Raw genomic sequence first — 16,247 nt, 5'->3', positions numbered from 1 at the left:
GTTATAGCGGTGAATATAACATATTTCCTACCGCGTTTATCGGGAGACTCGTACAGCATAGCTCACCATTGGAAAAGAGAAATGAAAACAAAATACGCAGAGTACTCCCGGTCATTCTGCAGCTTCAACTTTCAACATGCACGATAAGCGGGAGAATGAATGAATTGAAAAATCGGCTTCCACCGAGTTGCTGCGGCAAACACCACACAAGCAATCGAGAAAAGGCAGAACGACTGCGCCATTTTGCCAGTCAAACCGACGTGCTTGCTTCGCACATTGAATGCAGAAAACGTACGCGATCACGCAGTCACAGTCGATATGCGATCCCCTTTCAAGCCCTGGCCTGGGAGAACCATCCGTCGTCCACATTGCAAAAATTGGGCGACTACGGTGGGCTGGGCACGTCGTAAGAATGCCGTACGACGACCAAGTGAAAATTGTTCCAGAAAGTGACCCAACAGGAACAAGAAGAAGAGGCACGCAGCGGGCAAGGTGGATCGACCAAGTACAAGGTGACCTGCGGACCCTTCGCAGACTACAAGGCTGGTGAACTGTGGCCATGGATCGAGTAGAGTGGAGACGACTTATTTGGACAGCAGAGGACAACAAGGCCGTAGCCTGATTGGTAAGAAGTAAGGATAACGCGAGTTAGCACCGAAGCCACCCGGCTGGAATGCTGATGCTGAACATGCACTTTGGAACTTGGCAACGACGGCACACCGGACGGGCAGCTACGAATATGCAAGGCAAGGCAAATTGATCGACGATGGCAACGGACGGAATTTGGACGATGGCACCAGCGGAGGAAATGCAGAGTAGGCAATATGAACTGTAGTTAGGTTTAATTGAAAAATAAAGAGGAGTTCGTTTTAGGCTAGCGTGTAGTTAAGTTGTATTTTTTAAAAAGGTTATCACGTCCGTGAAATCTTAACTGGAGGCTCCGGCGAGATCCTCTCAGACGGGAACTGTATAAAGTGATAGTGAAAGAGTAAAACTCGTAGTAAAAAGTGCAACAAAAATCTTTAAAAAAAAGTGAAAGTGGTTGGTTCAAAGAGCCAAGTTGTAGTGGTTCTGGTTCAACGAGCCAGGCCTTCATATCACAAAGCGAGCTGCGAGACACTGAGGACATCGACACCCGATCGGCACCGCTGGCCCGGAGTAGCTGCAGCAAAACGGACAATCCAAAAGTGCCTGCTCGTAGATCCCCCGTTTCGAGAGGACAGCCACCAAAAGACCAACGATCGATGTTGGCCGTACCCAGGACACGGTCCTTTATGTAAGTAAGCAGTAATTTTTTCCCCTATTAAGTTCTAAGTAACAAAAGTGAAAAAGTGAATAAGTTCTAAGCAAAAAATTGAAAAAGTAAATAATAAGTGTAGTAACAGCTACCAGGCGAAACAAAATTTCACACAAAAAAAGCAGACTAAATTTTTACTTTGGTAGGATTATGGCAAACCCTAATCCCGAGCCAGAGGTTGCACCTCTAACGATGCAACAATTCATAGAACTGGGAAGGTTACCGGATTTTATCCGGGACGTCCAACAATACGACGGCAAACCGACCGAGCTTTTAGCCTGGTTAACTGATGTAGAGGGAATTTTCCACATGTATAAGGAAGCAGGAGCGACAGAGGCGCAAATTGCATTAATCGAACGTTGCATACGTAGGAAAATAAGAGGCGAAGCCGCCGATATTCTAAATGCCAACAACGTGATACACGATTGGGCGAAAATTAAACAAACCTTGCTTATCTATTATAGGGATAAGCGTGATCTGAAAACTCTGGATTATGAGTTAACATCAATTAAAAAATCCACCAACGAGAGCTTTGGGAGCTATTATTCCAGAGTTAACGAATTACTGTCCTCAATGATAGCACAGATACAAACGGAGGAAAAATATGCATTGCACGTCGATTCTCATATCGACTATTTCAGAGACAAAGCGGTGGATGCTTTTATCCGGGGTCTAGAAAAACCTCTATGCCAACTTCTAAGAACGTATAATCCGAAGACTCTTAACCACGCTTACCAATTTTGTCTGGACTACTACAACATGGATGCAAGATCAGCACAATTTCGTAGTGAGCACTCAATACAAAATCATAAACCTAGAGATCTCGAAATTTCTAGGAACCCTCCAAGACCACTACCTAGAAAATTTCCTCCTCCTCCAACCCCAGTACCAAGAAATTTTTTCTCACAGCAACCTCTTTTTCATAGACCACAATTTCTACAAAATAACTTTCCGCAAAATAGGCAACAATTTCAGCCAAATCCTTTCGCCCAAAACCAATTTCAACCGCCTCCAAGACCTTTTTTCCCAAAACCCCAACCGAGACCAGAACCCATGGATATCGATCCAAGTATTCGTTCCCGCATCGTTAATTACGGTAACCGACCTCAGATGGACCTTAAAAGGCCAGCCCCACTTTCATCCCAAGTACCTCAATTTAAAAGACATGCGCATCCGATCGATACTTTCGACGAAGAAACAGATGATTTTTACGAATATGACTACAACCATTCGTCTGATCCTTACCAAAATTTCGAAAATTATCAACATTTTCAACCAAATGAACAACCAGAAGAATTAGAAATTCCCACAAATTCGCCACCTGAGATACAAAAGGACGAGCAGCTACCTTCAACATCTAGTGCCACTAATTTTTTAGATTGGAGCCCAAGTTGGTGAAGCCAGTTTTGCCTTACATCAACCTGAAGACAACAAATGGTTTTTATCCTTTTTTAATTGACACCGGGGCAAATATTAATTTAATTAACCCCAAACTTGCTTGGTCCTACAAAAATTCCAAACCATATAATTTTAACGCCCGTAGCATAACTAGTGCCAACGGAAGCTTCGATGCAACCTCCGCTATTGACATAAATTTTTTTTATCCTAAAATAAATCACACCGCCAAATTCTTGTTACATAAGTTCCATCCATTCTTCCACGGAATAATTGGAACAGGGATACTGAACGCATTAAATGCAACAATAAATTTTTCCAACAAAACGCTGTCATTGTATTCTGGCAATGAAATGCTCGTTATTCCCCTTTATGAATATTTTCAAACGGATCGTTCGTCAAATAGCGTTTTTCGAACATCCCACCTTTCTGAAGAGGAACAAATCCAATTGAAATCTGTACTTGACGATGTTAAGGAAGTGTTCCATGAACCTAGTGAGAAATTAACGTGTTCAACCAATGTTGAGTGTACTATCAACACTACGGACGATATTCCTGTGCATCAAAAAGTGTATCCGTACCCAGCTGCATACACAGATGAAGTTAGGAAGCAGATTAATAAATTACTAGAAGATGGCATCATTAGACCTTCTCGCTCAGCATGGACAGCACCGGTCTGGATCGTACCGAAGAAAACCGATGCTTCCGGAGAGAAGAAGTTCCGAATGGTCATAGACTATAGGAAAATTAATGAAAAAACGATTGCGGACAAATATCCTATGCCCGAGATTGGGTACGTTTTAGACCAACTCAAAGGGCAAAAATACTTCACGACCCTCGATTTAGCGTCTGGTTTCCACCAGATAAAAATGAGGGAAAAAGATATCGAAAAAACAGCCTTTGCGATCAATAATGGGAAGTACGAATTTACTCGAATGCCATTCGGGTTAAAAAACGCCCCTGCGATCTTTCAAAGAGCGATCGATGACGTACTAAGAGATCATATAGGCAAAATTTGTTATGTCTATATAGACGACGTCATTGTTTTTGGGAGAACTTTAGCCGAGCACTTGAAAAATCTGAAGATAATTTTGAAAACGTTAAACGATGCCAACCTTAAAATCCAACTCGACAAATGCGAGTTCTTACATTCAGAAATTGAATTTTTAGGATACATCATAAGTGCAGAAGGATTGAAACCTAACACGAAAAAAATTGAAATCATAAACAAATATCCAGAACCCAGAAATTTAAAAGAACTTCGAGGGTTCTTAGGCATGATGGGTTACTATCGCAGATTTGTCAAAGATTTTGCAAAAATTGCAAAACCCCTGACAAATCTTCTAAGGGGGGAGAGAACGCCCTCATCTAACAAGAAAATTTCGTTAAACCATAGAGAACAGCAGTGTTTCCAAAAAATGAAGTCCCTACTCTCATCATCCGACATACTTATCTATCCAGACTTCAGCAAACCTTTCATTCTAACGACCGACGCCTCTGATTTTGCTATCGGTGCGGTCTTATCGCAAGGAGAAATGGGAAAGGATAGACCTATTCATTTCGCCTCTAGAACACTATCTAACAGCGAGGAGAAATGCTCCGTACCAGAAAAAGAAATGTTGGCAATCTACTGGGCACTGCAAACGTTTAGAAATTATCTTTATGGGGCAAAATTTAAAGTTATCACTGACCATCAGCCTCTCACTTTTGCTTTGTCGCCCAAAAATACTAACGCAAAGCTAAAGCGATGGAAGGCTTATTTAGAAGAACACGATTACGAAATCGTGTATAAACCAGGAAAGTCGAATGTCGTAGCCGACGCTTTAAGCCGAGTTGTTTGTTCCATGACAGGAACACAACATTCTGCGGACAACAGCGATGACTTATATATTCAATCCACGCTATCACCCATCAACGTTTTTCGCCACCAAGTTATTATAAAAAAAGGACCTGACAAAATCACAACTGAAACCCCATTTCCAGGCTACCATAGGAACATAATTTATTTAAGTGATATTAACAATGACTCTATTTTTCAGGTACTAAAAACATACTTCAATTGTTCGAAGATTAACGGTTTGCTAACAGACGAAGAAATTATGGGAAAGATCCAAGAGGTCTATAAAAAGAACTTTGGGCAAGGAAAACTGTTAACAATCCGTTTTACTCAGAACATGCTTGAAGACGTTAAGGAAGAGGACAGACAGTGGAACATTATCCACACTGAGCACTATCGAGCACACAGAGGTGCTCAGGAAAATAGACAACAAATATTTAGAAAGTATTTTTTCCCCAAATTAAGCCAGAAAGTGGTAGATTTCATCTTGAACTGTCAAATTTGCAATGAATGCAAATATGACAGGAAACCGATAAAATTTCCCCTTCAGGAAACTCCGATCCCTAACACCCCATTTCAGATAGCCCACATCGATATCATGTTTTTGGAAAGCCTTCACTTCCTTACATATATCGATAAATTTTCAAAATTTGCTCAGGTTGTACCAGTAGAATCTAGAGCAGCCATTGACCTCACACCCGCTATAAAGGATATTTTGCTTAAGTATAAACCACCAGATACACTGGTAATGGATGGAGAAAAATCCTTTATGACAGGAGAGCTCGTCAACTTTTATAATATACACAAAATTACTCCTTACATTACAGCTACCGGCCGGAGTGAAATGAATGGAACTGTTGAACGATTCCATTCAACGCTCCTAGAAATTTACAGAATCACCAAAACCGAGCACCCCAACACACCAGTCCCTGATTTAGTCCAATTATCCGTTCAGAAATACAATTCCACCATCCATTCCTCAACAAAATTTACACCACTGGAAATAATTTTACCTTCTCCTCGAACACCAGAAATTATCGAAAAAGTTTTTCGAAATTTAAAGCAAACACAAGAAAATTCATTGGCTCACCATAACAAGAAAAAGAAATTTACCCCAATGGGAGACAATATCGACGCATTCGAGACAACTCGACAGAGACTGAAACATAAAAAACGATTTAAGAAAATCAAAATTTCTAAAGTAAATAAAAGCACCGTAACGACAGATTGTGGACGACGGATCCATAAGGACGATATTAAAATTAGAAAAATTTAAATATAGCTTTCATATTTATTTTTCAGACTGCTACTGTTCTTACCAATCTTAATACAATCAGGACAGGAGGTGACGATTGACATACGAGACGTAGGACAAAATCCAATCCTGATATTCCATCAGGGCGACGCACGAATAAGACTAGACTACAAGTACTACATTCATCATTTTAATCTCACTAGTATTAAATCGCAAGTAAAAAGCCTCAGATTACAGTTTGAAAATTTTAGTAATAATCAGTTTACCGACTTGATAATTGAAAAATTCAATGAAATAGATTTTTGCTTCAGAAACATAGACCCAATAAGGCGACATAAACGATGGGATAGTTTAGGCACAGGATGGAAATATTTGGCTGGTACACCAGACGCAAACGACTTGAAAGTAATTAATTCTTCCATTAATAATCTAATTATAAATAATAACGAACAGGTAAAAATTAATCGGGAACTGAATTCCCAACTGAAAGAGGCCATTTTCAAAACGAAAAAAGCAATAAGTCTATTCAATGTAGGGTCAGTCGAAATATATTGTACTAAAATTTTGTTTCACCTGAACTATTTGCTAGAAAAATTGAATCAAATATTAGAAACAATCGTCTTAGCAAAGTTAGGGTTAGTAAACATAAAAATTTTAAGTCAAAGAGAGATAGACATTTTGATTGCAGATCTAGCTAGGGAGAATATAACAGTTCATACTGCTATGGAAGCAACGACCTATGCGACGACATCGGTTACATCAAACAACTTGGACATTGCTCTCATCATCAAAATGCCTAAGCTCGATTCAAGGATTTTCAACAAAGTACGCTTGTTCCCCATCATACACGGCAGTAAACAGATCCACATCTCCAACGAATTTTATATAACACACGAGGAAGAAATTTATGCAATCAAGTCAGTAGAACCAGTTATTTTTGGAAAACGAGATATTATTTTGGATAATACAACATGCATACCACGACTACTAAGAGGGAATTCTGCAACATGCAATTTCACTTCCAACCCGACTAAGAACCAAATCATCTATCTAGATGACCACCATTTACTGATAAATTCAAAATCAAGCTTTAAGCTGTCATCCAATTGCGGAATAACGGAGAGAAATCTATCCGGTTCTTTCGTTATTTCCTTCAACAACTGCTACGTAAAAATAAACAACTTTCTATACTCCAGTAGAAGTCAACAACTTCCAGGAAACCCAATTCATCTAACACTTGATGGAATTGCGGTCAAGAAACATCATGAGATCTTGAACATTACCTTGGAGCATCTTCATGAGCTACATCTGGAAACAAGGAAGGAGTTGGACGTCATCCGCTTAACAAGCAATAGCATCCATTGGTCACCATTGGCCATCTTCGGAGGAATCTCATTCACTCCTCTCATAATTGGTTCTATCATTTTAAGCTATTTCTTCTACAGAAAACGGACTGTCAAAGTAAACATCAACAGCCAATCACCAGGAATCCCACTAACTACAACAACAGCTACAGCCAACAAATTTCAAGAGGACATCTTTAGGAACATTTCTCCAGCAGATATGATTCGGACGGAACCGAATCTTAGGAAGGGGACGAGTTAGCACCGAAGCCACCCGGCTGGAATGCTGATGCTGAACATGCACTTTGGAACTTGGCAACGACGGCACACCGGACGGGCAGCTACGAATATGCAAGGCAAGGCAAATTGATCGACGATGGCAACGGACGGAATTTGGACGATGGCACCAGCGGAGGAAATGCAGAGTAGGCAATATGAACTGTAGTTAGGTTTAATTGAAAAATAAAGAGGAGTTCGTTTTAGGCTAGCGTGTAGTTAAGTTGTATTTTTTAAAAAGGTTATCACGTCCGTGAAATCTTAACTCGCGTACGGGATTAACTCGGACACTCCGGGTCGCGATGGAATAGATTTCGGTAGTGAAACTACAGTGAAACTTCACTTTTGGAGCAGTGATCATCCTTGAGAATATATCTCGCGTTATTTTTCAAAAGGACCTAAATAGCAAATGTGAACAAATCGAGTTAAGTGATACAAACTATTGCTCTTCTAACATTGCATGTGATACAAAAATACCCATACAAATATACTTCAATTTATTTAAGATAATCATAGTTCAAAAATTGACCAATGTACAACTGATAGGTACATGATTATTACTTCGGTTGTTCGGACTGCCTAACATGATTGGTGCTCATTTTCTAAAGACTGGGCCAATTTAAAGTTAGGTACTCTACTCTGAAATCTGTGAAAGGGAATCTAGTATCATGTAGAACAAAACGTCCAATGTAACACTCATTGATTATGTCATTGAGCAAAATCGTCCAATGTAACATGTCCGATGCACAACTCGACTAGTCAAAACGTCCTATGTGATTCTATATTGTAGCATAAAATTCATAGTAAAATTGTGATTTTTCTGTTTCTACTGAATTTTTATTGTTATTATTCATTGACTACGATAAAAATAGTATTGAAAAATTTATTGTTTTTAAACAGTTAAAATAATAATCTGTCGAACTTAAACTTCGCTTTTCTAAAAAGGTGGACATCCAGTTAGCAATTCTGAGACTTCTGGAGGAGACTGTAGAAGATATTAATGCAGTGTTTATTGACAGTGGTGTTGACTGCAGAAGATGTTGATGGAGGGTAATCACGGTTGGTATCCAAGCTAGTTTTTTTTTAAATCCAACACTTTGATTTCATCCAAATAGTTGAGTTCTGACATTAAAATATCGACTTACTAGCTACGATGACAGCATTGTGTTTATGACAGGAGTATCAAACATCAATAATAGGTCGCGAACGCTTCCAGGGCAATGTCAATTAATTGAATCTTTCTTATCAATATGTATTGCAACAGTGGAATTGAACGTTTCGCCAAATTTTAATCTATGCCTTTGTTTTTTTGTTTTTAATTCAAGCTGATAACGCCCGCGAGAAGTAAACGATCTCTAGCTGAGCTCAGTGATTGAATAGTCTTTTTCCAATCTGTTCTACGTTGAATGATGCTGTCGAAAATTATATTTAATATTCTTGTATTCTACTTTGTTGGATGTTTGCCAACGGATACTTCCGATGCTGGTCCAACTACTGATCTAACGCCAGACGAAGCATCCCATGTTGCACAATCGTTTCTTGAGGCGGGCTTGTAAGTAAGATTTGTTTTTGAAAAAAATTAAATTTCTACAACCGAATTCCCTCTGCTCGTTTAGGGAAGGATTTACGTTATTGCGGATTCATCACTTTGATGAGGATATTGATTCATGCAACTTGATCAGAACCAGTACCTACGAGGTACAACTACAATCAACGGGAGAAGTGTTTGAAATCAGCAGCGAGAGTAACATTACGAATGCAAGCAATTGTAGACGCAAACATAAACTGATGCAAGCAATAAGCCAAGCAAGAGTAACCCGTGTTCAGTGTTTGGGGAAGATTACGAACGATACATTGAAATGGGAAGAAATGTCGATTGAACAGTTTCAGGAGGAAATGTCAACGATTGTTCAGTAAGTGTTGTGATCCTTGTATTTATGATCGATTGTTAATTTTTTTTTTTCTATTTTAAGGGAAGACTTCCGCATAGTTACTGCAAAACATTCTTATAGATTTGCTGAAGAAAATGGTGCTGAATTTGATACAGAACTAATTGAATTACTGGTGCAAATCATAAACTCTGGCAAAGAATATTTGGTGAACATTGAAGGGAAGCTTGACTTTGATGGACAGGTAATCCCCAGAACATATCGATACCCTCCAAAAGTTCTGCTCTCATTGCTTGGTGGAGGGAGATTTTCCAAAATTAAGCGGAAGAGTTGAAACGATGCAATGAATTCCATGCTTCCAGAGACGTCAACAGCTGATCATTGATATTCTTCAAGTTGCTAGCTTCCCATCCATCCATTTACAGTAAATGGTTTACGTCGTAGCTAAGCCTGATTATCCTATTGAAAACATATAAATTCCACTTTTCTACTCTATCAATCTCCACCTTTCTTCTCTATCCATTGTCCATATTCGGTCCAAACAAGATGGATTCTTTCCTTTGGGATCCTTTTGTTACACCCCAGAAAATACTGGATAGATTGGTTGGTTCAGCTCCGCTCAATATACCTATGCCCCTTTCTCCATGTTCTCTTTATTTGGTCTCCACCATTCAAATATCCGGTCTGCCATCCGTTTCGAAGAATATGCAGTGCTTTCTGACCTGACTGCCGGGCATCCCAAACCACATCCCCACACACATATACACATTTTCTATTAATTTTACAAGAAAAATATTCAACCCTCCGCTTCCCGTTTGATCTACAAGGAAATACCTTTTTCCACAATCCCCATCCAATTTCATTTTTTTTTTCACATTGCTTTCTTTTACTTTCCGAACCTTGGGGTGGGATGGCCAGCTCTTCCATTCTTATATGTGTATAAATTTATCAAATCGTGTGGTGAAAAGGATGTCCAAAAGGACGGAATTGTGTTTTTGTTGTAGGTATTTCTCTTTTCTTTTTTTCTTTCTTGATGGGGGATGAAAACTTTTGCCCGTTTAGTTTGTAAGGGTGGACTGAGCAGCATCCTGAATCGGTAGGCTGAATATGAAATATGTTCCACAGAATGTATGTTTATATTTTTCCACATTCGCCTTTGAACGGGGGGAAGTTATAACAGCTTTCGCAATATTAGCAGTTGTTTTGCCATACATTTGTCCAGCATTTATTTAGCAGCAATGGCCAAAATTTACCATAAACTATGATTCTCCTGCTCCTAGTGGAATATTACATTTAATGCTTCTTAACATCAATTGTAATAAGGCTATTAAATTAATTAATACAAATAAACTAGCGGGCAAAAGTCAATTTCAATAAAGTCCTGAACCTGTTTCTTGTTCATCATGTTTTTCACTTATTATTGAGATTTAAAAGGTAACTGATTCAGGATATCCCTCCGCTTTCATGTTACTTATGACGGGTACTTTAATATAAGGAATTTGGGTCCAATATCTCGCGATCCTTACCATATAGAGTGTTGCTATCATGAGCAAAGCTCTTCAGGTGACCAATTCCATTCGGATGGTGCTCATATTAGTTCAGAACTCTCTTACTACGTGGCGCCAGTGTACAAGCAAACTTCCTGCATATGGTATGTCTACAAGGCTGCCACGGCACTTCGTCAGCTCCCATAATCTCGGACAAAACATCGTCAGCCCTCACAACCTCCATCAGAATCCTAATATGTTTCCCGAGGAATCCGAGATTATGGCTGACGAGCTGTTGGCCTATATCAAATCATCTAAGAACCCAGGTTTTGACAACATCCTGAATCTGGAACTCAAACACTTGAGTTCCACATTCTACAACCATCTGGCACTCACTAGCGTGTTAAGGAGGGGCCATTTTTTTTTCTATGGTGCATTTAATCTGGGGATGGGGAGTACTCCAAAGTGCGTGGTGGATGGTGCTGTCCACCCACCACTGTTTCCCTACTGTTCAATTAAGCTAATTTTATTTATTTGTTGCTCCGGTCGTGGTTCATCTTCTTCAATGCAAACTGCTTTCAGACAGCCAATGGAAATTGGCAATTCAATCCCATCGACGATGTCGATGATGATCGGTTCGTCAAATGGTTGCGATAGTAGGGCTTTAACCGAAATGATACATTTGCTGCAATGTTGTTGCCTTGGTGGTTGGATTCAGCTGAAGTCACATCAGATGGTGGTGATAGCACCGATAAACCAACATCGTATTCTCCTTTCGCATGCACACTGCGTCGACAAGTACAAGGTTCAAACAGTGCGCATAGCAGTGAACAAACAGTATATTGCTCTAGATCAATCCAATCTTGATCAGTGGTGTTGAGTACTTGGCACTGATTAAGTCTGCAAGTAGTAGATGAAATTCGCGTTTCTGTCAAAAGATAAGCAATAATAACGGAATTAAAAGGAAATTAACCAACACACTCAAAGCTGTTCATAAAGGGATTCCGTTAAGAGGTTCGACAAATTTAAGGGATTGAGAAAATCAAATTTTGAGTGAAATTCCAAAGGGATTCTAAGCTAAATTTCAAGCGAATTCCTAGGATAATTTCTAGCTTATTCCAGGAAAAATTTCTGAAACTCTAAAGGAATTTCAGTTCCCAGGTTTTCTGAGAAAAAATCATGAAGGGTTCTAAATATAATTCCAGTGGACTTCTGAGAAGAATTTCAAAAGCTTAGGAGAGTTCTAAAAAAATCCGAGAAGAACCTCAAGGCTATTGAATTCCGAGGACACTTCCAAAGGATTTCTGGGGAGAATTCCAAGAAAATTCTGCGAATAATTTCTTGTACATCCTGCAGATAGTTGCAAGATGATTTCGAAAAGAATACCGAATTTTTTTCATTTGGAACTGTCCTCAGAATTCAATACCCTTGAGGTTCTTATCGGAAGTCAAGTTTAAGTTGTCCGTCCATTCACCAAAACGTTGTAGTTTTTCTTCCAGAAATGTTCAATAAACCTTGCCCCTCCATTCACCAGAACTGTGCAATTTTTACATCAAGAATTTTAAATTCAGCTTGCCTCTCCATGCAGCAGATTGTTGCAAATCTTACACCAGAAATTTACAATACAATTTTGCCCCCAGAAAAATTTCCACCAGGAAATTTTAATTGACCAGAACGATGCAAATGTTCCACTGTTAACGTTCAATAAAAATTGCTTCTCCAATCTTGTGAATGGTGCAGATTTCCTTTTTCCATTTTCCAACAGACATTTTCAATATAGCTTGGAATACAGCAATATGGATATCATCAGAATGTTGCAGGTTTTCCATCAAATAAAGCATGCCCCTATTTTCAGATTTTTCATGATAAATTTTCAGTAAAGCCGCTTCCCTCCAATAATAAGAATGGTGCAAATTTTACACCAGAGATTATGATTAAAGTTTGTTTCTCTATTCAACAGAAGGATGCAAATTTAAGACCAAAATTTTTCCCAAAAGCTTGCCCATCCGTTCACCAGAACGGGGCAGATTTTCCACCAGAAATTTTCAATATAGCTTAATTTTAAATAAAGCTTGTGCCTTCATTTACCAGACCAGTATAAATTTTCCACCAGAAATTTTCTGTTCATTTCATTTATCAGAGCGATGCAAATTTTGCACCAGAAATTTTCAATAAAGCATGCTCCTCCATTCACCGACCGTCCACCAGCTGACTCGAGTAACAAACATTCTCAGACGAAACAAGTCTGTGTCGAAAACATCTGCCATGGCGTTGTTGGACGTTGAAAAAGCGTTCATGGTGTTCAAATTTCAGCAGTACGGTCTTCCAATCTTCCTAGTGACTAATAAATAACTATGAATCGGACAGGACGTTCTGAGTTTCTCTGAATGGCATCACATCGAATGCTTTCAACATCGGTTCTGGGGTTCCACAAAGAAACATACTTGGCCCCATTGTATTCAACCTGTTCACCTCCGATATCTATCGATCTGCCTCAACGGCACAGTGGTGGAATGGTCGCAAGAGGTAGTCTACCTCGGTTTAACACTAGACAGCATGCTGATTTTCAGGGAACACGTTGATAAAACGAAAACCAAGTGTAACATCCTGATAAGATCCCTGTATCCACTCATCAACAGGAGGCCTACCCTATCCCTGAAAAATAAGCTTGCTGTCTACAAACAAATCACCCTTCCCGTAATCGAGTACGGTATGCCAATCAGGGAGAGTTGCGCCAAATGCCATCACCTCAAAATTCAAAGGATCCCGAACAAGATCCTTAGGATGATCCTAAACAGTCCCCCGTGAACTAGAAATTCTGAGATCCACCTCCTGGCTGGAATTCAGACATTAGAAAAACGGAGAGTGTTTATCCTGGAAAGGTTCAGAATCACCTGTCTGAGATCAGCTCATCAGATCATACATGATCTAGCACGTTAGGCTAAGTTATACTCGTAGTTAGGTAGGTTATCACTTTTTTCAATTCAAACATAATACACCCCCCAAGGGGTATTCTATAGACTAGTCGAAAAACGTGAATACGTAAATTAGAATAACAAATGAAACAAAAATGAAGAGCCTGGATAGGCTAATCAATTGAAATGTTAAAACAATGTAAAATCATAATTAACACAAATAAATGTAATTTTACTACTAACTGGTATGTCTCAAAAACCTGCCCTAAAGGGTGTCCACGGTTAAGTTGCATCACTTTCAACATTTTGCATCACTGCAACATTTTGCCCTTTGGGATAATATATTGAAATTGTGGGTGAGATAGCCTCAGCATGTACATATTGTTTACACTGCGTGAGTTTCATAGTGAAATTTCTAATAGTTTTGAAAATGAAGTCGAAGGAACAGCGCGTACGTGAGAAAATTTTGTACACTCACCTCAACAACCCACATCCTTCGCACCGAGCCATCGGAAAGATGTTGGGAATCTAACAATCGACTGTTTCTCGTGTCATAAAACGTTTCGGTTAACGTTTAACTGTCAATCGGAAGCAAGTGAGTACAAGAAAAAGTGTTCTGTACTGCGTTGAAGATCACAAGTGACTGATTGCTGCCTTCAAACGCTAACCCAACCTAGGTGTACACACAAATGTTGACAAAACCACACTGCTATATCATGAACGATGAAACATACATAAAAGCGGACTTCAAACCAATTCCGGGAAACCAGTATGTGACTGCGAAAGACAAGTTCGATGTTTCAGGACTCTGGAAACAGCAAGTGTCGAAGTTCCCCAAGAAAATCATGATTTGAAAAACGGAGCAAGCCTTTCGTAACAACTACAACCTTAAGGTGATACGCTAAGGAAGCCTTAGCGTGAAACTTTAAAGGCACAAATGTCAGCTTCCACAAAACATACAAATGTGAAATTGCTACTCCTTGTTTGCTGTGCTACTACAAACAGAGAGTAGCAATTTCAAATTTGTATGTTTTGTGGAAGCTTACATTTGTGTCTTTGAAGTTTCACGCTAAGGCTTCCTTAGAGTATCACCTTAAATGGCCAAGTCTACATGAATGAGTGCCCGAAGAGATGACAGTTTCCGTTTCTCAAAAAACACAATGTTACTACAATTTTTTGGCCGGAGCTAGCCTCTTGCCACTATTCCAAGGATGTTCTGGAGTGGTACAAGATAAATGAGGAAAAATTTCATGCCGAAGGATCGAAGTTGTCACTACGGAGCAGGAAATGTTTAGATCATGGTTGAAAGGAGAAAAGAATGTCGATTCAACCGTTGTACAAACAAAACCTTATGGGTGTATTTAAGATGAAAGTTCGGGCATTTGGATTTGGTGAATAAAAAGAGTGAGATTTGTTTGCTGAGATTCAGCTTAGCATTATCCGAGACTCAGCAATCAAATGTCACTTTTGCTGAGATCTCAGTGAAACTTATTTTCACCGAGATTTGCACAGCTGAGCTCGGTAGAAGAAAAAACTAAGTGTGTAGAAACCAAATTGGTAATGATTTGTAAAACGCCAGAGGTATTCTGAGTAAAACGCATAAAGCATATTTATGTATCTTTATTTTTTTTGTTTTTTTGATTTTATCTATCATCATATCCATAATCTTCCCCCTATATAGCCTAGTACTTTTGACTTAAGAAGGGAGCCTCGTAGAAACAACGACAAACATACTGCGAAGGTTTTGATTTGATAACATACTGGTAGTTTTGGGAACTTTGTTATGCCCACGAATGTTTAGGAAAATTTAAGAAATTGTTCTAGTTTTTTCCTGAAATTAGGAAAAAGTCAAGTATGATATGAAATGAATAAGAAAACACAAATTATGCTGCTTGGAAAATGTTGACGGAACTTTTGGAAACTAATCATAATTTCTAGAAGAAAGGATAAAGGGACTTTGTAAATATTCATGGAACATTAAAGTGATTTTCCACCCTTCGGGTTTTTGTTGTATAGCAAATACCACCTTCGCCACCTGTAGAGTACCGTGCTGCTCGATGAAGTGCAAATGTTTTGCAACGTACCATATAAACTAGATAATACACATGTGGCGAACGCATCTTTATTTTAGACAGATTTATATTTTAAGGGCGCTGGTAAATATTAGGTTCGACTACTTAGCACAAATTTCAGGAACAAGGCACTGCACAGCATGCAAGAGGAAGGAACTGGAAACGACGGAAGACTAGGAACTCGAACAACCGAACGATGCAGGTTTCACCCACACCCCAAATTGGCCAGCAGATGAAGTGGACACTTTCAGTTCATCAATTCAACGGATCTTCGGCTACCATGAACGCAACTGCCACCACCTTCATCATAACAAGCAACACCGATTCTAGCTGCATCGGTGATTTCTCACCTTCCCTCCCATGTTATTTCTAGGATCCAAAATAGCGAAAAACATATTCACCGCCTCTGGAGCAATCTTCAAAGTTTTCTCCACAACTAGTGCCGCTTTCACATCGCTTTCTCGCTTTGGAACAGGAAGTT

General features: G+C 39.3%; 2 protein-coding genes across 2 annotated transcripts; both read left to right on the top strand.

The window, feature by feature from the left end:
- Positions 1 to 1,244: 1,244 nt before the first annotated feature.
- LOC135706486 (uncharacterized) lies at positions 1,245 to 7,389 on the top strand. The gene is made up of 2 exons (XM_065228107.1): positions 1,245 to 1,276; positions 5,832 to 7,389. Exons 1-2 carry the CDS (start codon positions 1,245 to 1,247, stop codon positions 7,387 to 7,389), a joined length of 1,590 nt encoding a protein of 529 aa, XP_065084179.1.
- Positions 7,390 to 8,810: 1,421 nt separating this feature from the next.
- Positions 8,811 to 9,787, top strand: LOC135706501 (uncharacterized). The gene is made up of 3 exons (XM_065228116.1): positions 8,811 to 8,955; positions 9,020 to 9,316; positions 9,377 to 9,787. Exons 1-3 carry the CDS (start codon positions 8,813 to 8,815, stop codon positions 9,624 to 9,626), a joined length of 690 nt encoding a protein of 229 aa, XP_065084188.1. The 5' UTR covers positions 8,811 to 8,812; the 3' UTR covers positions 9,627 to 9,787.
- The last annotated feature ends 6,460 nt before the right edge of the window (positions 9,788 to 16,247 follow it).

This window comes from Ochlerotatus camptorhynchus, unplaced genomic scaffold, assembly GCF_037179485.1.
Source record: "Ochlerotatus camptorhynchus isolate MF236.1 unplaced genomic scaffold, CSIRO-AGI_Acam_v1.1 ptg000282l, whole genome shotgun sequence".
NCBI classification, from domain to species: Eukaryota; Metazoa; Arthropoda; class Insecta; order Diptera; family Culicidae; genus Ochlerotatus; species Ochlerotatus camptorhynchus.
Note: the sequence above shows the minus strand (reverse complement) of the source record. Positions and strands in the feature narration are given on the sequence as shown.